Source organism: Sus scrofa, chromosome 9 (assembly GCF_054392235.1).
Source record: "Sus scrofa isolate SSC_HxYL_T2T_F1_AM1 chromosome 9, Sscrofa_HxYL_maternal_Yorkshire_Landrace_v2.0, whole genome shotgun sequence".
Taxonomy (NCBI): Eukaryota; Metazoa; Chordata; class Mammalia; order Artiodactyla; family Suidae; genus Sus; species Sus scrofa.
In genome coordinates, this window is record NC_139391.1 from 8,683,364 (window position 1) to 8,708,380 (window position 25,017).

The following is a 25,017-nucleotide window of genomic DNA, read 5'->3' on the forward strand; positions in this document are numbered from 1 at the left end:
TAAAAAGGTTGGCTAAAGAAAGTGGCTGGAAGGTCGGGTGTCAGAAAAGGCCTCTTGGAAGTGACGCTGAGTTGGGAGTAAAATGGTGAGAAGACGCTCAGCCACGGCAGGAGCAGCGGCTGCAAAGGCCTGAAGGGTGGGACCGATGCCAACAGCGGGGAGCGTGGTGGTTTGAGGAACAGAAAGAATGTTGTCTCTGGGAACTCCCCTGGTGGCGCAGTGGTTAGCGAACCCGCCTAGCATCCATGAGGTCGCAGGTTCACTCCCTGGCCTTGCTCAGTGGGTTAGGGATCTGGCATTGCCGTGAGCTGTGATGTAGGTCGCAGATCCGGCTCGGCTCCCACATGACTGTGGCTGTGGTGTAGGCCGGCAGCTGCAGCTTGGATTAGACCCCTAGCCTGGGAACCACCATATGCTGCGGGTGTGGCCCTAAAAAGACAAAAAAAAAGAAACAAAACAACAACAACATTGTGTCTGGAATACAGTGAGAGGGGAGGTGAGCCAAGATGAGATTATATATAAATAAAATCTTATAGGAGGTTCCCTTGTGCCTCAGTGGGTCAAGGATCTGGCGCAGCCCAGGCTGTGGTGCAGGTTCAGTCCCTGGCCCTGGGAACTTCTATATGCTGCAGATGTGGCCAAAAATAAATAAATAAACACATACATACATGCGTAAATAAAACATTATACTCCGCCTTTTTCACTCAATGTTATAATGTAAGAATGTTCTCCATTGTGAACAATAATTTGTAAACATTTTTAATGACAAAACTTTTTAATGGCTGTATTAAAAAATCATATTAAAAAAAAGTTACTTTTTTCTACTACTTTAAAAATCATCGCATGAAGTGCACTCCTGATACAGAGACACCCCTGCTCAGTCCTCAGCAGAAGGGCTAATGGGTGTCAGGCACTGCCTGCAGGTGTCTACACTGCCACGTCTGGGCCCCTGTGGCCAAGGCTCAAAGTGGCAAAAGCTGCACGGACCAGAGCCCGGAGAGTGTTCTGTCCTGTTCCCAACACAGGGGGTCTGAACTCCAAGAACCACTCTCCAGCCTCCTCGCCCCTCCTGGGACTCAGGCCTTGAGGAGAAACAGTGTAAGTCTCATCACGTGTCCCCGCTGGGGACCACTTCCTGGTCTGCCATCTGCAAGGAGCCGGCGAGGCTGGCAAGGCCTCCTCCAGAAGCATGCTCTCCTCCTCCTCTCTTACCCCAGCGTCTGGCCTCGGGCGTCTCTGGGAAGCCACAGGACTCCCAGCTTCTCCGCCAACGTTTTAGTCTTCAGGGCTCGAGCTGCAGGGTCTGCGGAATTCCTGTCCATACTCGTGGATCCACTTGTTGGCCACTGGAGGAGGGAGCGGGGAGACGGTTGGGAGCAAGCGCTGCGCTGCGGTTAAGTGCCACGCGCTCAGCAACTCACCCTGGTCCCAGCCCCGCAGGACTATGAGAGGCTGCTTCCAGCAGCAACAGGGAGCAAAAAGGACAGTGGGCCCTGGAAAAAGTCCCCGACCAGTCCTGTCTAATGCAGACTAATTTTCAAACCTGTCACTTACCCCTCACGCAGCTCCGAAAAGCCCGGCTCTCCCGGGGCATCACTCCAGGGAAAAAAGGGGTGCATTCTCCTGGCACCAGGGCCCTCTTCTCCTTTTGCTGTGTTCAGAGCTAGGTGCTCATGGACAGATGTGTGACATAAACACGTCCCTATTCGTTTACCTCCTCCGTGTCTGACCATGGCCCCAAGGGGAAGCACTGAAGGTCTGTCCTCGGGGTAGGGGACAGGGGCCAGCACCACCCTCGGCCGTGCTCAGGGGTCAGGGCCTGTCGGTCAGGCCAATAAACTTCTACTGACCCCTGCTCTGTGACAGGAGCTGCCCTTTGTGGGCTCCCAACGTGCTGAGGGTAACTAACCCAGAATCTCACCACCCTAACGTGACGGGAAACTGTTAGGAAGCTTCGAGAAGGAAAAGGCTGGGCTATTTTCCATCTACCCCCTACTTCATTTTACCCTGAACCGTCGCCCCCCTCCCATGCCCAGAAAGGCAGGCTTACCCCACTTATCTCCTACCAGGACCGGACAGCCAGCATGAAGAGTGTCACCGTCCCCCTCACCACTCCTGTGCAGGTTCCACCAAAACAGTGCTGCATTCTGAAAATAAGAGGCCCTGTCAAGGGGGTCAGCCCAGCATCTCAGTCCTTCAGAAGCACCTGACTGAGGCCAAATGCATGCATGTCATTAAGCCAGAAAACTGTCCGCGCAGACTGGGGGCCAGGCGAGCACAGCACAGCCCAGCGTGGTCGTCTCTTTACTCTTTGGCTCATGCGTCGCCAACGGAGGGCCTGCTCTCCTCCGGGCCCTGGAGAGAAGGAGCCAAATCGAGCTTGTGGTCTTGTGGGAGAGACACGCAAAAACAAACCAGGATGAGACGGTGTGACCAGTGCCGGGGCAAAGGTGGGCACAGGGGGTCACAGGATCACTCAGCAAAAGCGCAAGGTGGAACAAATCCCCCCTACCCAGGTAGGAACTTAAACCAGATGCTCGCCCTCCCTAACGGCAGCCCAGGAGGCAGCATCATAAGCCCACATGACCAGCAAGGAAGCTGAGGCTTAGAGGCTTTAAATCATCAGCTAAGAAGGAGCAAAGCCGCAACTCAAACCCAGGCGTCTTGATCGCAAACCTTGTATGTTCTTGTCCCCTCTTGTACCAGGTTTTTCCTATACACTTTAATCCCCAGCATTTATTGAATGTTTAGCATGTGCTGGGCACTATGCTAAGAACTGTGAAGCATGATCTTAATTTTTTTTAGGGCTGAACACACATATGGAGGTTCCCAGGCTAGGGGTCCAATCAGAGCTATAGCCACCGGCCTACACCACAGCCACAGCAACGCCGGATCCTTAACCCACTGAGTGAAGCCAGGGATCGAAGCTGTGTCCTCATGGATGCTAGTCGGGTTTGTCAACCACTGGGCCACAGCGGGAACTCCGATCTTAATATTTGACTTCTCTTCATTCCTGAAGTAAGAGCTGCCTTCCCTGATTGTTGACTGATTGATGTGACATTTGGGGAAAGCAGCCATTAAACAAAGCTCTTATCGCACCGGCCCTCCCCTGTGCCCGGCTGGACTTTCCAGCGCTTATCACAGTACCTGCGCTGCCTGTTAACGTCTCCGCGGCCCCGGAGACAAGGACCGGGAGTTTTCCTCTACCCTCAGTGTCTCTGAACCTCAGTGTTTACTGAACAAATGAGTGAAGGGACCAGTTGCTGTTGAGGATCCGAAGTGGAAAAAAACAGACTTCTATTGTAAAGGGAAAGCAGACATGAAATTATCTACTTGTAACACAAGCGTACATAAAAATTTCAGTCGAGGCACAAGTGCCATGCAGTAGGCAAGAAAACGGAGGGAATGGAGTTCCCGTCGTGGCACAGTGGTTAGCGAATCCGACTAGGAACCATGAGGTTGCAGGTTCGATCCCTGGCCTTGCTCAGTGGGTTAAGGATCTGGCGTTGCTGTGAGCTGTGGTGTAGGTTGCAGACACAGCTCGGATCCCGAGTTGCTGTGGCTCTGGCGTAGGCCGGTGACTACAGCTCCGATTCGACCCCTAGCCTGGGAACCTCCATATGCCATGGGAAGTGGCCCTCGATAAAGGCAAAAAGACGAAAAAAGAAAGAAAACAGAGGGATTATCTTCCATCCTGGGCATCAGGGAAGACCGCTGGTCAGCCCCCTCCCGGGAATAAGCCTGCAGGCCCAGACAGCACGAAAGCTGGCGTGTTAGTTCTGCACGCCTAAAACCATCTGCGGGGATCAGCCCCCACTCACCTTGACCACAGGGACGCTAAAGTTGCCGTAGATGAAGGCTGTGGCTCCTCCGGCTTCCACAGAGCTCAGCTGCAAGGCCAGAGGAAGAGCAGAGGTGAACGAGGCCGCCTCCGCCCCACCCGACATCTGCTGCCATTTCTGCACGAATTTCCCGCGGGGGCCCCTCCTTCTAGGCGGGGAGAGAGGCTCCTGGAAAGACAGGCACCGACGGAGGCGCCGAGAGCGCTGTGTACTCGGTGACGTCCGTGCTCGCCAGGACATTTAGACACAGCCCCCGTCTTCACCCCTCCAGTTAAAATCCTTACGGAGGGTTACTGCACGTCGATGAAACTTTTGAGACCCTTGGGGAGAAATACAGTTCGCAGCACAATCCAACACACACACACACACACACACCCCTCCCTGAAGTACAAGTTGCATAGAACATTCTGACCATATGAGACACACCCTGTTATTGTCCATTTTATGTCATTCTAGTCTAGTTCAAGTTTCTTCAGTGCCAACCAGCTCCACTAAATGGATTTCCCAGGCCACGACTGGATCAGGCCCAGTGGCTCACGGAGCACTGCTGAGGTACAACGATTGCTGCTGAAAGCGGGCGTCACAGGAACTGCGGCTGGTACCTTGGGGGTGTTTCCCAGATCACCAGACCCTCTCTAGGTGACCTCAGCTAAAGAGGTTCACCATGGAATAGTCCAGAATCACAGCAGCGTTTACGTAACTTGAGGAGATTTGTTTTCGGATCCATCACTTATTCCTCACAACAAATACATCCTCCTTGCTTCTTCCGATGAGTTAGGGTTGTTCGTCTCCTGCACACGAGGAACCCGAGTCTCAGAGAGACGAAGTGGTTACGAAAGGCCACATAACCCCTCGGGGACAGAGCCGCCGCTGGAGCTGGAGGACGGCTCGGCCCTGCTCCTCAGCGGTACGCGACCCTCTTGAACTTCAGGTCGTTTCCCGGGTTTACTATTCTAACCAACTCTGCGAACATCTCAATGAATTCAATCATTTTTGTGTTTTAGACGGTTTTCTTAGCAAAGAGACTGAGCAGCAGTATGACGGGGTTGCAAGTACATGCAAATACCGAATACTTTAGACGTACCGCTGAACTGCATTCTCACCGTCGTCCTACCCCCACCCTGGCTGTCGGCCGAAACACCCACAGATCCCACCCTGTTCACCTGGGTGGCAGAGCAAGGGCTACGCGTGCGAGGATGCTGGCGCTTGTTAAAGGCAACTGAACCGACGTGGTGATTCAGAACCTGGAAGAGGCAGTGGTGATTTTTTGCACGTCTTGGCTCCCCCTGTAGCCCTTTGGCAACAGCAACAAGAGCAGCAATTTGCTCCTGGTGTCCAAGTAACTAACAAACTGGACAAGTGTGTTCACCCCCCTGCTGGCAGCCACTCTGGGTGTCAGCGAGATGGAACAAGGGGCCAGACCTTCCTGAGTCCTCTTCCAGTGGTGGCACAGCGTCGTGGGAAGGGAGGGCTTAGCCGACAAAGTGAAAAGGGGACCTGAGCTGTGTGCTACCGAGCTCAGGAGCGGGGCACGCCCATGCCCCGTGGGACTGGAGGAGGGAGGGAAGTCCACCCTCTGGGAACCTGCCACTCTCTTGTATCAGGACTGATCTTCTGTCCAGTCTGAGCGGAAAATCACTAACCTGATTTCAGCCCAGTCCCCATTTCTTAAAGCTTCTTTTCTCCCTATGGTGTTACTCTTATGTTCCCCGCAAATCTCATCTCTTCAGAAATGTTTCCGACGGTCTTACCCCCAACCTGAAAATGAAAACACTGGGCATAACCAAGCACGTCCTGGGTCCCACGATGCTGATGCCCGCTGATGGGATTCAACGACAGAAACAGAGCAGATGAAATCTGCGGAGAGTATCCCCGAATATTACGTCATCGGGTCCTCCTGACGCCCCGTGAAGAGGTGGAGGGCAAGCAGACGGGCTCAAGAATTGATGTCATCTGTGCTGAGGCCAGGTGTGAAGCGGCAGAACAGCAATGGGCCGACTGACTCCAAATCCCAAATGCGTTCCATTCCATTTTGCCTCAGATGCTTAAAACACACACACACACACACACACACCCCACCATTTAAAGCTGCTGGGCTCTTACATCTGTGCCACACTTCCCACAGTAACTGGGCCTACGTACTCAGGGTGTCAGCTGCCGGAGGTGTTGGGGATAAAGACCAGAGCGACACTGGCCCCCAGATATCCTATTCTTTGGTTGCCATCGATGTTCTTCACTGCCTTCGACCTCCCGTGCCAGCTTGAGTCATCAACCAAACACATGCCAGCTGCTGATTCAAGCTCTACCCCTGCCCAGAGTGCCGACGTCAGCCAGCCCTCTGGGCCTGGTCAGCCTGCCCAGAAAGACCACTAGAGGCCAGACGCCACTGGCAGTGGCAGCCTTCCAGTCCTGCAGAAAGTTAAAACCGAGCCACATGAAGAAAGGCGCTGGGATGAGAGCATTAAGGACTGCGGAGTGCCAGCTCCGGGATCTTTTCCTGCTGCACATGGAGACCAGATACAGCACTAAGCGGGGGGAGTCTTTCTAATGAGCCTGGAACCAGGCCTTCATTGCAGGGTGCTGTGCAGAGCCCTACTACTGGGCATGTTCATCCCTTCTTTTAACAGTAACACACCTCCTAGCATTTAAGTGACAGATGTTTGAAAGTATGACTTGTCCACAGAGGAGGTAAACCCACATGATCTGGAGGGAAGAGGGTGGGGGGGTAATAAAGACTGGGTCCTGGAGTTCCCTTCGTGGCTCAGCGGTTAACAAACCCAACTAGTGTCCATGAGGATGCGGGTTCAATCCCTGGCCTCGCTCAGTGGGTTGAGGAGCCGGTGTTGCCGTGAGCTGTGGTGTAGGTCGCAGACACGGCTTGGATCCGGCTACAGGTGCAATTCGACCCCTAGCCTGGGAACCTCCATATGCTGCGTGTTCGGTCCTAAAAACCAAAAAAAAAAAAAAAACAAAAAAAAAACAACTGGGTCCAAGTCCTATAGGATAGTTAAGAAATTCGGAAAGGAAGCCAATTTAATTTTTAAGGAGGGTAATGTAGATTTACTAAAGAATTTATGAGGAGATAAGGAAGAAAATTCTCACTACCCATGAAAGAGCCAGTTACTAATTGCTCTGGCAGCGTCTCTGTTCTCCCCTCTTGCACCTCAGCTGCTTTATTTCTCCCTCCCCTCACGGCCCTGCAGCCTCGCCTGTAGGTCCATGCCGTTCAACACCAACTAGTCTGTGGTTCCTGCAAGAGCAAGACTCTCGCATCCCCCCTCCCCCACCGTGGGGTTCAGGTGCGGCCCACCTCCCATCCTACCGCTGCCACCGAGGACAAGGTCACACGGAGGGCGGGAGCGGGCCTGTATTTATTGACACCCCCACAGGGCCCAACAAGCCTGCCCTGTGAAATTCACACACCTCCTGGAGAGTTTTGTGCTGTGAATATCAGATAAAGTCAATATCTGACACTGCTTTGCAAATCATCAAAGAGAAGAGATAAACAGTCAGAAAGGAAGCAGCCCCGGTCCCTCCAGAGCAAGACTCACATAGATCATAAATGTCGCGACTCGGTTCCCGGACTTCATTCTGTACAGTGGACTGGACGGCGACTGAGACAAAAACAAAACACATCGTCATTTCATTCAGATGGCGCCAGCGTGACAGCCAGGATTCCCCGTAATATAGGGAGGAGAAAAATGGGGGGTGTCATGGAAAGCACACAGCCTTGAGCTATATCCTGGTCAAAAAATGTGCCCATTTTGCTGGCAGCTATTCAATATGCTTTATTTTTCTTTTAGCAATTAATTAGATACTCTTATAAGTGGATTATATACTAACCAAACAAAACTGCTTGTCAGTAGTAAAAATACTAGATGAGGGCTCAAGTGTACCTTTAGGAGTTCCTGCTGCAGCTCAGGGGTTAAGAACCCAACTAGCATCCACGAGGATGAAGGTTTGATGCCTGGCCTCTCTCAGTGGGTTAAGGATCTGGTGTTGCCATGAACTGTGGTGTAGGTTGCAGACACGGCTCGGATCCCGTGTTGCTGTGGCTGTGGTGGAGGCCAGTCGCTGCTGCTCTGATTTGACACCTAGCCTGGGAACCTCTACATGCTGCAGGTGCGGCCCTAAAAAAAAAAAAGAAAGTAAGATTGGAGTTTCCAATTATTTGCCAAAGTGACATACTCTTTCATCGTAGAACAGTTTAAATGGGGATATGATTTACATGCCATAAAATTCAATCACTGTAAGACTATTTTTCAGTCGGTTTCAGTAAATTTTAACAGTTGTGCAACTATTCCCACCATCCAATTTTAAAACAGCTGCATCAGCTGAAAAAAAAGCTCCATCAGCTCAATTTACTCACTGCCACCTCAACTCTGAGCAACCACTGAAATGCTTCTGTCTCTATAGTTTTGTCTTTTCTAGAAATTTCACATAAATATAATCATAAACATGTAATCTTTTGTGTTTGGCTTCTTTCAGTGAGCATGGTATTCTTAAGGTTCATCTCTGTTGTTGGATGTATCAATAGGTCCTTTCTTTTTTAAAAAAATTTATTTATTTTTTGCTTTTTAGGGCCACACCCAAGGCATACGGAGGTTTCCAGGATAGGGGTTTAATTGGAGCTACAGCTGCCAGCCTACGCCTGAGCCACAGCAATGCCAGATCCGAGCCATGTCTGTGACCTACACCACAGCTCACAGCAATGCCGGATCCTTAACCCACTGGACCAGGCCAGGAATCAAACCCACGACCTCATGGTTCCCAGTTGGATTGTTTCCACTGCGCCATGACAGGAACTCCAGTTCTTTTTAATGCTGAGTGGTATTCCATTGTGTGGACACAGAAGATATTATTTATCTATTCACCTACTTGTGAACTTTCTGGATAATTTCATTCTTGGCCATTACAAAATAAAAAAGCTGCTGTAAACATCTTGTACAAATCTTTGTATGGATATATATTTTCTTTTCTCCTGGATAAAATATCTAGGAGTAAAATCATAGGCCCAAAACTGCCAAATCATTTTCTAAAGGGCCTGTACTATTTTGTATTCCCACCAATAGTGTCTGAGCGTTTCAGTTCCTCCACATCCTTGTCAACATTTGATATGATCTTTTTTTAAAACTTTATTTTATCATCCTAATACGAGTGCAGCTCTTCTCACTGTGGTTTTAATTTTAATCTCCCTAATGATGTTGAACATCTTTTCATGTGCTTATTAGCCATTTATTTATTTTCTTTGGTAAAGTGCTCATTCAAATAATCTATTTGATTATTAACCTATTCAAAGTAAGAATTCAAATAAGCCTATTTAAAAAATTGAGTTGTCTTTTTTAAAAAAAATCTTACTGGAGTATAGTTGACCTACAATGGAGTTGTCTTATTGAGTGGTAAGAGCTCTTTACATATTTTGGATTTAGTCCTTAATGATGTGAATGATTTCTCGTAGTTGGTGGCATATATTTTCATTTTCTAATGTTGTTTTTGAAAAGCAAATTAAAATAATTTTGATGAGATTCAAGTTTATCACTTTCACAAATCATGCTCTGGTATACCATCTAAGAAATCTTTGCCTGACCCATGGTAACAATGATTCTTCTCTATGTTTTCTTCTAGAAGTTTTATAATTTTGCATTGTACATTCAGGTCCTTGATCCATTTTGAGTCAGTTTTTTTCTTTTTAGGGCCACATCTGTGGCACATGGAAATTCCTGGGCGAGAGGTCAAATTGAAGCTGCAGCTGCTGGCCCACACCATAGTCACAGCAATGCAGGATCCATGCCGTGTCTGCAACCTACACCACAGATCAAGGCAATGCTGGATCCTTAAATCCACTGAGCAAAGCCAGGGATTGAACCTGTATCCTCATGGATACTAATCGGAATCTTAACCCACTGAGCCATGATAGGAACTCCTTGATTTAGTTTTTGTATGTGAGTCTAAAGTTGTTGTCATTATTATTATGTCGTTGATATATATCCAACTGGTCCAACCATTTGTTGAAGAGACTATCTTTTCCTCATTGCATTTCCTTGGCACCTTTGTCAAAAGTCAATGGACCACAAAGTTCGAGTTTATTTCTGGACTCTCTATTCTGTTCCATAGACCTATGTGGTTACACTGATACCACACTGCCTTGATTATTGTAGCTCTACATTACATTTTGAAATCAAGTAGTGTGTGTCCTCCAACTTTATTCCTCTTTTTCTTTTTCTTTTTTGACTTTTGTCTTTTTAGGGCGACACTCACGGCCCAGGCTAGGGGTCAAATCAGAGCTACAGCTGCCAGCCTACACTACAGCAACACCAGATTCAAGCTGTATCTTCGACCTACACCACAGCTCATGGCAATGCCAGATCCTCAACTCACTGAGTGAGGCTAGGGATAGAACCTGCAACCTCATGGTTCCTACTCAGATTCGTTTCCACTGCACCACAATGGCAACTCCCTCTTTTGCAGAATTGTTTTGGCTGTTCTAAGTCCTTTTCATTTCCATAGACACTTTATGATCAGCTTGTTAATTTCTAAACCTCCTGTAATTTTGATAAAGTTTCAGTTGACTATACAGATCCATTTTAGGGAGATATTTTTAATCCTCAAAAATTATTTGCTGACTCCCCATGAGCAAAGATGGGCAGCTGAGATCATGAGGGAAGGAGAGTGATCAGAGGAAGTATGGAACTTCAGGGCCTCTCTGCAGAGATAAAGCTCAAAAAGCCTCCAGCCAAGAGAAGAATTACCATACCCTTATCATCCCACCTGTCTCACTGTTAGAATATTCCTGAGGATCTCCCCACCCCAGCAACCTGGGCTACTTTCTGCCTCCTACAAGGAAGGGTATGTGGCCCAAGTCTCACTCTGCCCCATAGGGGCCTTATACACCCCTAACCAACCAGCAAGGGTATCAGAAGACCCCCATCTTTCCCCCAGCCAATCAGAAGGTCAACAAGTGTATGGTCAGACCCCTCCTCTCTCTCCCTCGTCTCTGGGCTATAAAAACAGACACAACCATGCTCTCCCTGATTATCAGAAGCCAGCCTGCTGCATTAACAGTGTCTCTTGCCTCAATAAATTTGTCTTTTCTTCACCTTGCTTGGAATTTGGAAAATTCTTTTTCTGACCCTCGTGCACAGACCATGACAGGAAGGACAGTCTTCACTGGGACGTTCCCAAGTGAAACAAGACAGAAGATTCCATCGCAGGCCACATTCTTCTCCCCATGAGCAGGTTTTGGAGAGGGGGGTGGTAATATAAGAAGATGAGTTAGCAGGAATCAGCTTGAAACCAAGGCTTTCAGATCTGTCTAGAACAAGAAACTTTGTTCTAAGATTTTACTTCGTACTCCCTGGGGGCCCCAGAAGAGCTCTGCCTCTGAGAAATAAATACTACCCTTGTTCCCTACCCCAGAAGAGCGGTCACTGACCCCCTAGTTACCGTAGCATGGTCAAAATGAGGTTCATAGTGCCCTCCAATTCCATAGTTCACCACCTGGAGATACTCTGCATAGGGAGGCTGAACGTCAAGGCCTGTGAGGGCGGCAATGCGATGGTCGAGGGTCACCAGCATTGGATCAACAGTGTCCTTCAGCCAGGCGCTAAAACACACCACAGATTGGAGCATCAGCAATCCGATGCCAGAAATGACTAAATAGCCTTGACTGAACGAGTGAATGTCAATTGCCAGGAGGAAGGGCGGGAAGGGGGCAGGAAGAGAGACATGAATACCTCACCACCTCCTCACTCCTCTTAACTGGCCCAGTCCATTTTGTGCTCTATCTCAGCATTCACAAGCTCATTCATTCAGCATGCATTCTCTGAGGCCTACTGAAGGCCAAACCCTGTCCTAGGTGCTGTGAAGAGTGAAGGCTTACATCGCCAGGCACTGGGTGCCGTGGGAAAAGCTTAGGAATCAGAGTAGCAAGACCAGTCTCAGCTCCTCTCTGTGACCCTACGTCAGGCACTTAACCTCCAACCTCTCTAAGGTCCAGCGTGTTCATCTATAAAGTGGGGATGATAATAACATCTACACACGGACTTAGAAAGACTGTGACAGATGATGCTTATGAAGATGCTTTGTAAGCTGAATATTAGTGATTCCTGCAAAACATAGAAAAAAATCTCTGCTCCCCTGCTCTACTCCAAGGTGAACCAGGATAGGTCAAAGGCCAAAGAACAAAAGTTCAGTCTCTTTTCCTGAATGTCTTGTTGAGGTTCTGACAACGTGGAGGATTTGGGATCTGGTTATAGGTCCTTGGGCAGTGAGGAGGTGCGCCCCAAGCAGAGCCAGAAAGCCTCCTGGGAAGATGAGGGCTCGGAAGGGAAGCGCCTGGGCATGTCAGGGAAGACTGCCTCTTTGCTCTATAAATGATGGGTCAATTTCCTCATTCTTTCATATGCAGTACATTCAGAGACCTGTGCTGTGGGTTTTTAAAATTACAAAGATGGAGTTCCCGTTGTGGCGTGGTGGTTAATGAATCCAACTAGGAACCATGAGGTTGCGGGTTCAATCCCTGCCCTTGCTCAGTGGGCTAATGATCCGGCGTTGCCGTGAGCTGTGGTGTAGGTCGCAGACGCGGCTCGGATCCCGCGTTGCTGTGGCTCTGGCGTAGGCCGGTGGCTATGGCTCCGATTTGACCCCTAGCCTGGGAACCTCCATATGCCGCAGGAGCGGCTCAAAAGAAGGCAAAAAAAGAAAAAAAATTTTTAAAAATAAAATAAAATTACAAAGATACTCGGGACAAAGCTATTGTGTTCAATGTTTACAGATACTCAGGGCAAAGCTGCTGTGTTCAAAGACCTCATGAGAGAAGACACACAAATATACACCAATATAACTGGGTACAAATCTTTTTTTTTTTTTTTTTTTCGGTTGTGCCTGCAGATGTGGAAGTTCCTGGGCCAAGGATCAAACCTGAGCCTGTAAGCAGAGCCATAGCCGTGACAATGCTAGATCCTTAATCTGCTGAGCCACAAGGGAACTCTGAGAACCAGCCTTTAAAATAAAGTGCTGGGGAGCCCAGGGGAAGGAGATGTTAATTCTGGGGCACTGAATAAGATGGACAGGTAGGCCACTGAAGGGTGCATATAATGGAAAAGGCTGAAAAAATAGCCTAAACACAGGCGTGGAGGGGTGATAATACATACTGTGTACTGATGCAAAAGCATGTGGTTTATGAGAGAGCAATGAGAAATCAGGCTAGAAGCGGAGGCTCAGGGGATGCTGCAGAAAGCCGAGCACACTGTGGTCAGGAAACTAGTCTTCGTGGATAACAGCCAGTGAAGGTTTGCGGGCAGGAACATGATTTAGTGACTAGAGGTTCACGAGGGACCTTTGAGGGACCAGCGCCAGTGAAGCCGTGAGGACAGAACCAAAATTCAAGGGCGGGCAGTGTGGTGGGTCGGGGAGGTAAGGGAGGCAGTGAAGGCCTCGGCTTCTTTCCTGAAAGGTAAAGAGAATACCACCCACTCCCCTAAAAGCCATGCCTCCAAGTAGGAGGCTGACTTTTCTCTGCGACACTGCAATGTCAGAAAGGTTAGAAAAGCAATGAAGCTGAGGTTATTTGGACCTTTCAAAGCTGAGAAAATAACTCCCATGTAATAAAGGTCCCCACATGTACCAGACTAAATACGTCAAGCCAAATGATTCTGAATCAAAGCTTTCCTCACTCACCTCACTGCCCAGACAACAAAACCATCCACCCAGCCTGAGGTCTGGCCTCTCCCCAGAGATGCCATCATCATCCCCAACTCCGTGGGGACCCTCCTCTGACCGTATCATCTGTCCTGTCCTTACGGCACAAACCAAGGCTTCGGTGGGGGTGAGCAGGGATGGAGCAGGGGGGACTATAGCTGGGCCCTCACAACGGAATCTGCCCCTCTAGAGAGGGCATCAGATCCAGAGGATCTGGCCAGCTGCCTTGCCTGAAGGGTGGCAAGTCGTGCTCTGAATATGAGTCAGGAGGTGGGGCTGGAATGCTGTAAAGTCAAATTCCAGAGACAGGACTTTTTCTCCGGAAAAGCAGAGTCCTGGGTAGGAGAATGACCACAGGCTTATTTTCTGATCGAGGGCATAGGAGCTTTTTCAAGTCTTTCCCCAACGGCCTCCTAGTTAAGTCCTCAGACCCATGTAACAACCGGCGAAAGGGCCTTGCGGGAGGGGAGTGGAAACTGCTGCTTCTTAGAACAGACCTGTGGTTGCCTGGGCCGGGGGTGGGAGGATAGAGGATGGACTGGGAGTCTGGGGTTAGTAGATGCTCACCACTGCGTTTGGAGTGGATAAGCAATGGGGTCCTGCTGTGTAGCACAGGGAACTGTATCTAGTCGCTTGGGATAGAACATGACGGAAAATAGTATGTCTAAGGCTGGGTCACTTTGCTGTACAGCAGAAATTGACAGAACATTGTAAATCAGCTACAATAAAAGAAAACAAACTGCTCCCTCTCGACAAGAACATAGGGATGGAGAGCAGGTTCTCCAGGGGCATCCTGGCTGCTGCCCGAGGGCGGCCAGCAGGTGTGACCAGAGTCCCTGGCGAGGAAAGGCCCCTCCCCTCTCACCTTTTGCTGATGCGGTACTCCACTGGTAACTGCTTCTCGCCCGATGCCACCACGGATCTCTGCAGCTGGGGAGAAGGATGTAAGAGGAAGTCCAAGTGGTGACAGTGCAAAGGGAAGGGCTCTCATTTCCACCAACAGGCCCCTCTCTTAGCATAAACCTAACAATCACCCACTCCGCAGGAATTAAAGGATATTTCGCACATGCTACTAATTTAGTGATAGCTATCCATCTTGAATATACAAAAATAAGTCACAAAAAAAAACACCCCGAAACCTGAAAATTACCTTTAGCTTTGCAAATAGTAAGCATTCAGAAAAGTCTGTTGAGGAGTTCCCTGGTGGCCTAGTAGTTAAGGACTCAGTGTTGTCGCTGCTGTGGCTTGGTTTTGATCCCTGGCCCAGGAACTTTCACATGCTGTGGCCAAAAAAAAAAAAAAGTCTGTTCAACTGCAGTACAAGTGATTTTGAATCCCTTTTGCATCTGCAAGACTGTGAATTCTCTAAGAACAAGGGCTCTTGCTCATGCATCTTTATATCCTGTGTCCGGTAGGCCTGGCTGATGGTAAGCTAAGTTTCGACTTAGTGTTTGTCAAATTAAATGAACACCCAGCAACAGGACACTTTCCATCCTCAGAGGCAGCCTACACCTTCTGAACAATTCCAATAAAAGCCCTTCCTTATAGAGAATCAAAATCTATTTTGCTTGCCGCTGCCTTGGTTATAGGGAGAAACCAACCAAACAGGTTTGAAGTCACTAATTTAACTGAATGTTTCTATTTTGTTCTGAATGTCTGGATATAAGTTTTTAATTATTTTTAAATAAAGTGTCTTCTAATAGTGAAAGTATTATACCAGGGGCAGAAAGAGAAGCATTATTTTAATTACATAAGAATGCCTGTCTGCCTCTGCCTCTGTCATCAGAATGTAAGCTCCACGAGGGCAAGGCCTTGGTCCTTTGCCAGTGCTGTACCCACAGAGTGCAGAGAAGGCCGGGTGGGGAGTAGGTGCTCAATATGGTGAAACGGGAGATCCCGTCGCGGCTCAGCGGTTGGCCGACTCGGCTAGCATCCATGAGGATGCGGGTTTGATCCCTGGCCTCACTCAGTGGGTTGGGGATCTGGCATTGCCAGGAGATGTGGTGTAGGTCACAGATGTGGCTCGGATCCCGCGTAGCTATGGTTGTGGTGTAGGCTGGTGGCTACAGCTCTGATTGGACCCCTAGTCTGGGAACCTCCATATATGCTGCAGGTGCAGCCCTAAAAAGACAAAAAGACCCAAAAAAAAGGGGTGAAATGAACCCAGAAGTGAACAAACACAAAGACCCAGCCCTGGCGCTTCACACGCAGTCCGAGTAGACACGGGGCTCTGAAGGGCACGAGACGGAAACCTTTCCCCCGCTCGGGGGCTTCTACAGTGTTATTGTTCCTGCTGCTGAAGCAGGTGGCCAACCTTGGAAAAGCCTGTTCCCTTCTGGAACCCGTTTCCCCAGCTATAAATGGCAGCAGGTGAACAACACACTCGAGGAGTCCTTCTCAGCCGGCGAGTGACTGGCACTGCCTCCCCTGTCCTCTGCCAGTTGTTCCCAGCGGCCTCTCCGGGGCCTTCGAGGAGGGGAGCGTCAAGGAGAGACAGTCCTTTCTGTTCTTTTAGGACAAGATCAATGGTTTAAAAACAAATCCTAGGCAATCTCCACTCCACCTTGCCCTCCCCTCCTTTAAGGAGCCACACTGCACTAAATTCCTTTAACAATTACTATTATTTTTTGTCTTTTTTGGGGAGGGGGGGCACACCCGCGGCATATGGAGGTTCCTGGGCTAGGGGTCAAATCGGAGCTGTAGCCACTGGCCTACACCACAGCCATAGCCACGCCAGATCTGAGCCACATCTGCAATCTACACGGTAGCTCAATGGCAATGCCAGATCCTTAACCCAAGGAGTGAGGCCAGGGATCAAACCTGCGTCCTCATGGATGCTAGTCAGATTCGTTTCCGCTGAGCCACGACGGGAGCTCCCCCTTTAACAATTACTTACTGGGCACCTCCAAGTCATTCATCTGGGGGGACAAATACTGGTTGTTCACTGGGCTATGCCTATGCCAGGCATTATAAATACAATGGAGGAAGCCAGACCCAAGTACAGGGAGCTATGGATACAGAGAAGGAGCATCTAGCCCATTCTTAGGACGGACAGGAAGGTCCAGGATGCCCCAAAGACAACTGGAGTCACTCAGGTGAGAAGAGGCCAAGGGAAGAGAGTTTTAGGCCGAAAGAAGAGTGTGTGGGGAGGCCACTGAGAGCCGATCTGTTCATGGAGCTGCAAGTTGTTGAGTGCGGCTGGGGTGTCTGTGGAAGGGAGACATGTGGTGGGGGTGGGGGTGGGGTGTCAACCAGGCCAAGGAGCTGAGAGCAAAAGTGACCCATTAAAGAGTATAAGCAAGGGCTTGACTCAGTTGCGACCCTGTGCAGATCACTCTGGCTGCAAAGGGCGTGATGTGGGGTCAGGCCTTTCAAGGGCAACATTTGATCCCTGCTAGTTTACAGCCTAGCTCTCGGGATAGGATGCTAAGCCATGAAACTGCTAGTGACGCCAGACAATAATAAGCGGCAGGATAAATGGAAGTGCCAAATAATTGGAGACGAAAGCTTTGAGTTTAGAGGAGAGAGAGGTTATTGCATGTGGCCCCAAAAAGGGCTCTGAAAAAAATGTTCCTCCTGAAAGATCCTCTGAGAGTGGCCAGAGTAGCCAAGGCGAGGGGGCTGGGGAGGTCTGAGGTTTCAACCGCGTCTTCAAGGAAGGCTGGGATGCACATGGGGGAGGAAGATGATGGCAGAGCATTCTCAGAAGCGGACAGGGAACAGGAGCAGAGAAATTCAACACAAGCCACAAGGCGGCTCAGGCCCCACACACCCCCAGGCTCATTCCAGGGCGAGCCAAAGCCCAGACGCGGAGCCACAACCCCAGAGAGCCGTTCCTGGGCAAGGGAGTGTGGCAGGGTCTGTGTGTGCCAAGGGGATGACCTGGCCCCCAGGGATTAAGTGAGCATCTCCGAGGGGGGCCGGCCTGTCCTGTTGCCACAGCAACAGAGCTGTTCTGAGGAAAAAGGAGCTGCGGGCAAAGGCTGCCTGGGCTCACTGAGAAGCCAACGCTACTGGAAATACATCATTTCAGTGCACCAGTGGACGTTCAATCGCTTCAAAAACCTCCTGTACAAAGATGCCAGATTTCTCTGAAGGGCTTTTAGTTAAAATGCTTATTGTTCTTCTCCCTCCAATCCACGCCTGCTGTCCAGTCTTCCTCAAGATCTGCAGCCGGCTCAGGGCCCTCTGCCGGTGTCAAACTGTCCCTTGGAGCAAAGCCCAACTCCCCAGCATGGCAGGTCCTTGCAGCCGCATCCCCCACCCCCTTCCACCCGCTCCCTTGCACACTTCGGCCTCCTGAACCCGCTGCCCAGCAGGCCCGGGCACAGAGTGTCTGCCTTCCTGGAGCACCCTGTGCCCCTCGCCCTCTGCGGAATCCACAGGGAAGCCCTCAGTTTCCCTTCTTCCCCTCGCCCCCATCTGCTCTTCATCCAACTGCCTCTCTTTCAGAGGAAGTGCCCCTTTTTGTGCTGCTGTCGCACAATCCCCCCCCACCCCGCCCCCCAGGACAGCACAGGAAGCTGCTTAAGGGGAGGGAGGAACACCTAAGCTCCTGGAACAGCCCGGCACCCAGCGAAGCGCCTGGCACACACCCTGCGGTGTGATGAGTGAGGCCCGGCTGCGGGGGAGCCATGAAGGGCAGGGCGTCTGCTTGGGCACAGCGGGTCTGCAGCCGCCAAAGGCGCCCTTTGTGAAGAGGCCACACGCTTACGAGGGTGAGGTCGACCGGGGCCTTTTCTAAACATCTGCCACACTCCCGGGGGGACTGAGCTCGTCCCCGTCGGCGTCGAGCTTGGCGCCTCCCTGGCAGGGCCCTCCCTGTGGGAGACACCCTGGCCCCGCGGACCGACCGCGGTGGGGGCGCACCCTTGGCTTTCACCAGGCTGGAAACGGGGGTGGAAGTCACACCGGGCTCGTCCAAGCGGGAGCTTGAAGAGTCAGCTCAGAGTCTGCCGTCTCTGCCTTTTTCCCTCCCAGGGACTCGGGCGGCGATGTTCCCAGCAGGGGCTGCTCATCGGCGGGGTCCCGGCGTCGGGGCGGGGCTCCGCGGTGCGGGGACCAGGACGACCTCTGGTCCCCAAACAGAGCGCAGCCTGTGTGAGCTAATCCGCGAAGGCCGACGGTCAGAGCAGCCCGCAGAGCCCCTCGAAGTCCCGGCCCTAGCACGTGTGTGACGCTACCCGAGTCCCTTCCCCTCGCTGGGCCTCTGGCTGCTCTTTAACAATGAAGCTGAGAGAGACAGTCTTTCCACTGGGTAATTCTGCACTGGCATATCGCTCCTCGCACCAGTCACATCACCCCCTTTTCTTCTACCACTCAGGTGGAATGACTATAGGGGGCGGTTTTTAAAATTTTTTCAGGTAAAATTTACATTCAATGATACGCCTGGATCTCAAGAATTCCATCTGCTGAGTTGACTTTTTTTTTTTTTTTTTTGCTTTTGCTTTTTAGGGTCGCACCTGCGGCATATGGAAGTTCCCAGGCTAGGGGTCCAATCGGAGCTGCGGCTGCTGGCCTACATCACAGCCACAGCAACACGGGATCTGAGCCATATCTGCGACCTACACCACAGCTCACGGCAATGCTGGATCCTTGACCCACTGAGCAAGGCCAGGGGTCAAACCTCCACCCTCATGGATGCTAGTTGGGGAACTCCCCATTTGCTGAGTTGTGACAAACGCACACAGCCATGTACTCTATATTCCTAGGATGATATTGAGAACACATTTTCAACACCCCCAGGAATTCCCCTGGGACCTTGTCTCAGCCCAATTCTCTCCCTTCCGAGGCAACCACTGCTGCGATTTTTTCAGCATTGCTTAGTTGATGGTAATGGTTAGTATTCTGAACTCCTGAACGATGATGTATCTAGTTGTTCAGGTTGCCTGTCCTCACACTTCTGAAGGCCAGGCAGGTAAAGAAACAAAAGGAAGTTCTTGGCTGGCCTTGGGGACACTCACCCACGGTTCTGCAAGCCCTCTAATTTTCTGAGCCTCGGCGTCGGTGACGAAGTCGTGGTAGAGGACAACGTAGGGCTCCAGGTGGATGACCTCCTTCCGGATGGGCTGGAGCAGCAGGTAGGGACTGGAACTGGTCTCGTAGGAACAGTAGAGGCTGGGGATCTGGTAGTGAGTGGGCTGGAAGGGAAGACGAGAATCAGCTGAAAGAAGGAGTTCCCTGGTGGTCTAGTGGTTCAGGATTCCGCACGGTCACTGCTGTGGTGCAGGTGGCTGCTATGGCTTGTGTTCGATCCCTGGCTCTGGAACTTCAGCATGTGTCAGGTGTGGCAAAAAAAAAAAAAAAGAAAAAAAGAAAAGAAGAAGGGTCTTGAAGCATAAATCAATTTAGGGGACTACAGCATTAAAAACCTGGATTGGGGGATTCAGAATTCAATGGCTGATGCTGTCCAAATGAGCTTTACTTATGTTTTTTAATGCATCTGCCTTTCCCCTCACATTGGCCCAATTCTACCTTTTCTCCCTCTAACCACGCCCATGCCTCCTTGTTCTTTCTCTGAGAAATCCTACCTGGGAACCCAGGGTCTGACATAACCCCTCGTAGGTGTCCCTGGTCTGCAGGTGGGGTATGTTGGGCCTTTGGATGACAGTCTCAGCCACAGCCTGGCTGGCACTCTCTGCCAAGAGCTTTTCATATTTCAGGACATTCCTGGCCATCCTCTTATTATCTGGGCCTGGAAGAAGTCAGAGCAGGGAACAATACGCATTAATGAACAGTGGCCCCGGGAAGTGCTGCCAAACTTTCCTACAGCCTCACTGTCACCCAGGACCAGCAACTGGACACCTGAACAATTAACTCCCTGGGTCCATGCACAGGAGGCTATAAGGCCCTCATTCCCAGAAGAGCACCTGATATTAAAATAGATTGAGGAGTTCCCGTCACGGCTCAGCAGTTAACAAACCCAACTAGTGTCCATGAGGATGCGGGTTCTATTTCGGGCCTTGTTCAGTGGGTTAAGGATCCCTCGTTGCTGTGAGCTGTGAGATACGTCACAGACGTGGCTCAGATCCCACAGTGCTGTGGCCCTGTAACCACAGCAACATGGGATGCCTACAGCTGTGATTGGACCCCTAGCCAGGGAACCTCCATATGCCATGGGTGCAGCCCTAAAAAAGACCAAAAAAAAAAATTTTTTTTTTTAAAGATTGAGTAGGGCCTGGTAGATCTGAAAACACGAAGGAATTGGGGAAGAGAAGTGGTACTTGATGCTCGTAGACCAAGGGATCACGAGGAAGCAGCTGCAGGATAGTGTGATGGTCAGTTTCAGGTGCAGGGAGGAAGCTTCAGTCATTCGCTCATTTATTCATTCATTCACCCATCCGTTCCATAAATTTCCAGGGAACATCTATGGGGTACCAGGCACCGTGCTAGAAGCTAACCTCCCAGAGTTCAGAGTGTAATGGAGAACAGACACATTAACTAACTGCTTACAATAAAACACAAGAAAGAAGTGTATGAAAGAGAGGTCCAGAGAGACTCCATCTATCCCTTCCTGGAGAATTGAAAGCTAATTTATTCCCAACTCTCCTAGACCCTTCAAAATCCCTAACTGGTCTAGACCCAGCAGAGCAGTATGGGAAAAGACTTAGTATGGGTTCTAGCCTGGGTTCCACCAGAGCTTTCAGCCTTGTCTGTGCCCACTTTGGCTGCAGATGCCCTGTGGGTTGGCAGCTAACCATGGCCTGCTGGCCCCTGCAGATGCCTGTCAGTGCATCTCCAAAGGAGGTGCTGAATTGTTGAAAGGCTCCCAAAGTGCCTTTCTCTGAGGGTCTCCACGTGCTTCTCCCCCCTTCCCCACCACGTCCACCGTTCTGGCAAAGGACGAGAAAGAACTGGCCATCCTCTTTTAACTAGAGGAGAAATGAAGTTTGGGGGAATGGAAATGATGAGCCCCAAACACCAATGAAAATACTGCAGAGCCATTAATGGAACCAGGAATCTCCATTGGCTGTGACTTACTTATTCACCTATAATAGGGCACAATTTGGGTTCTCTGGGAGAGGTGGAAATTTTAACAGATCGAGCACAAAGAAATAAGGGGGGCTGGGGTGTCAATTTGTCTGGACCACTAACTGTCCCCATCTTTTCAGACCATACACCTACTTCCTTATCCCACTGTTTGCCAAATTATCGGAAAGGAGTAGCATTACTAAAAAGATTCATTAAAAAGTGATAAATACAGGAGTTCCCGTCGTGGCGCAGTGGTTAACGAATCCGACTAGGAACCATGAGGTTGCGGGTTCGGTCCCTGCCCTTGCTCAGTGGGTTAACGATCCGGCGTTGCCGTGAGCTGTGGTGTAGGTTGCAGACGCGGCTCGGATCCCGAGTTGCTGTGGCTCTGGCGTAGGCCGGTGGCTACAGCTCCGATTCAACCCCTAGCCTGGGAACCTCCATATGCTGTGGGAGCGGCCCAAGAAATAGCAACAACAACAACAACAAAAAGACAAAAGACAAAAAAAAAAAAAAAAAAAAAAGGTGATAAATACAATTGTAAAGTCCTACATGAAACACTTAATAACTGTTGCAACACAACATCGATTATGTATCTTCCTTTAGTATCTAACTATCACTAAAAGAAAAACCTGGGGAACCATCTACCACCACAATTTTAGGCAAAAATGTCCAAGCAGAGCGAAGCGAGCAAATCGCCCTCCCAGTGTAACCCTGGTGAGGCACTGCCTGAAGAGGGCTGAAGCTGAACCCTGCGACCAGCTGGGCAGGACGTCTGCAGAGCAAAGTCTGGCTTAAAGAGAAGAATCGCTGTCTTTCTGCGAGCAGCCAGTGTGTAACCCTCTCCGTGGACCCATAGCTCTCACTGATGCACTCCTTCCCAGGTCGGCTCCCCAAACCTGGGCCTTCAAATGTCCCTGAAGAAACCTGTTTACTGGCTTCTCGCTGAGGACTCCTCCCCACTGAAGCAACACTAATCTGTGTGCCTGGATGGGAGTGAGGAGGAAAGGGACAGACTGATATCCTTTTCTTAGCATTTTCCAACTGACTTAGAAATTCCCCCGATGCACTCTGATCTGTAGGTAAGATTGAATCCAAATCAGAAATGTGTCTTGGATTATAAAATTGGAAAAATTAAAACAGACAGCTGGGGAGTTCCTGCTGTGGTGCAATGGAAAGGAATCTGACTAGCATCCACGAGAATGTGGGTTCGATCCCTGGCCTCGCTCAGTGGATTAAGGATCCACTGTTGCCATGAGCCGTGGTGTAGGTTGCAGACGTGGCTTGGCTTGAATCCCATATTGCTGTGGCTGTGGTGTAGGCTGGCAGCTGCAGCTCCAGTCCGACCCCTAGCCCGGGTGCGGCCCTGAAAAGCAAAAAAACAAAACACAAACACAAACAAAGGAACCATTTCATTTGCAGGGATTTTAAAGGCCGGGAGCAGGAGGGAATTCCTGGTAAATCAGACCTGTGGTCATCTTACAACATTACGTACTGTAGAGAAGAAACTCTCGGGAGAGGCTGAGGGCACACGAAACATTCCCCGCCTATAAAAGAGAAAGGAAAGGGAAAGAGAGTTATCCGCACTGAGCCACCATTCCATGGACCTCTTTAAGCTATAAAATTGTCTTACCAAGATCAGACAGCACGACTCATTGAAATGAGCGACAGACTAGACTGTTAGAGGTTCTCTGTCCTAATTCAGGATTTGCAGCCCTGATGCAAATCAGGTCTCCTCAGATTACAAATGACTTATTACCACCCTTACCAGGGAAGGGAGAAACATAAATGAAAATAAAGTTCCTTAAAATGAACTCAAACCTTTCAAAGCATGCCAAACCACGAAGTTGCACGGTGTGGTTATTTTGTTATATATTATTATTAACTGAATATGCACCATAAAAACCCCACTAAAAATATAAATTGTTCTCTAGGCTTAGTACTTCTTTTTTTTTGTCTTCTTTGCCATTTCTCAGGCCGCTCCCATGGCATATGGAGGTTGCCAGGCTAGGTGTCGAATCAGAGCTGTAGCCACCAGCCTACACCAGAACCACAGCAACATGGGATCCAAGCTGCATCTGCAACCTACACCACAGCTCAGGGCAACACCAGATCCTTAACCCACTGAGCAAGGCCAGGGATCGAACCCACAACCTCATGGTTCCTAGTTGGATTCGTTAACCACTGAACCATGACGGGAACTCCAAGGCTTAGTACTTCTGAGAGTCCATGAAGTTAGTGAGAGGAAGGCAAAGGAAGAACTAAACCTGGACCCTTCCCACTGCATAGTAACGGCTGCATGGCCATCAGCCTTGGGCTACAGGAGGTCAAAGTAAAGAGGGGCTTTCCAGACAAACCTGAGGAGCAGAAGCCAGGGAGTGGGTGGGCTGTGGTCCTGCTCTGGGTGCTGTGGAATAATGATGAGCTGCTGCAACTGCACTGCCTTCTCATCATTTTACTTTTGCGTGTTAAAAACTCATGTTAATGATAAAAGCAGTAATAAACTTACTTTAAGACCTATGAGAAATGCGGGGCAGAGAACGCACCACTGAAACGCAGGCGCTTCAAGCACCCTGGGGAACGCGGGGTTCCCACAGTTGCAGTCACAGCTCTTACGCGCTTTCTCATCCGGAGTGCTCCCCCTGCAGTGTAATTGGGAGCACTTTTCGTGTTTTCACACGGTCTTCAGAGACAGCATTTTAAAATTATTATTTGTCACTGTGGTAAAAAGCACATAAATTCACCATCTTAACCATTTCTAAGTGTACAGCTCCATAGTAGTAAATATATTCACATTGTGGGGCAACCAATCTCCAGGTTTTTCACCTTTTTTTGCAAAACTGAAACTCTCTACTCATGAAACAACTCTCACTGTCCCCCCGCCCTCAGCCCCTGGCAAGCCCCATTCTGCTTTCAGTCTCTATAAATCTGACTATTCTAGACACCTCAGAGAAATGGAATCACACTGTATTGGTCTTTTTGTCACTGGTTTATTTGCGTAATGTCCTCAAGGTTCATCTGTGCTGTAGCAGGTGTTAGGATCTCCTTCTTGTTAAAGACTGAACAGTATTCCATTGGATGTAAGTATTCACCACATTTGCTTATCTGTTCATCTGTTGATGGGCTGCTCCCCACCTACTGGCTGTTGGGAATAGTGCTGCCATGAACGTGAGTGTACAAGAGAGAGCATTTTTAACGGCTGTATTGTATTCCATCTAGAAGCTCTATCACAGACCATCTAACCACCGTGCTAGTGTTGGGCACACAGACCATTTCTAATTATTTAATATCATGAATTATTCTGTTCTCTGCTTACCAGGGGGAGAGTTAAGTGATCTATTAATATCTTATAATATCAGATAGTAACTCAGGACTATAGATTTTCAAACCCTTTTGAGATGAAGAGAACTAAAATACAATTTTACATGTGTTTTCCCTTCCTCCCTTTCTTCCCCTCTTCCTTCCTTCCTGCCCTTCTTTATTTTTTATTTTTGGTCTTTTTTAG

General features: G+C 49.7%; 1 protein-coding gene across 4 annotated transcripts in view; it reads right to left on the reverse strand.

The window, feature by feature from the left end:
* Positions 1-696: 696 nt before the first annotated feature.
* Positions 697-25,017, reverse strand: part of P4HA3 (prolyl 4-hydroxylase subunit alpha 3) — a 60,169-nt gene continuing 35,848 nt past the window's right edge. For 2 of the 4 annotated variants that reach the window (XM_084975185.1, XM_021062488.2), the window contains 9 exons: positions 23,008-23,059; positions 20,072-20,235; positions 19,505-19,681; positions 14,407-14,471; positions 11,286-11,445; positions 7,394-7,456; positions 3,822-3,890; positions 2,051-2,147; positions 697-1,346 (listed from right to left, as the gene is read on the reverse strand). In XM_084975185.1, the coding sequence (XP_084831311.1) occupies positions 1,276-1,346; positions 2,051-2,147; positions 3,822-3,890; positions 7,394-7,456; positions 11,286-11,445; positions 14,407-14,471; positions 19,505-19,681; positions 20,072-20,235; positions 23,008-23,059 (918 nt within the window). In that variant the 3' untranslated portion in view covers positions 697-1,275. Of the gene's footprint in view, positions 1,347-2,050; positions 2,148-3,821; positions 3,891-7,393; positions 7,457-11,285; positions 12,403-14,406; positions 15,580-16,737; positions 19,682-20,071; positions 20,236-23,007; positions 23,060-25,017 lie in introns of those variants that run through there. The other 2 variants (XR_014814594.1, XR_014814593.1) reach the window with 2 other exon arrangements.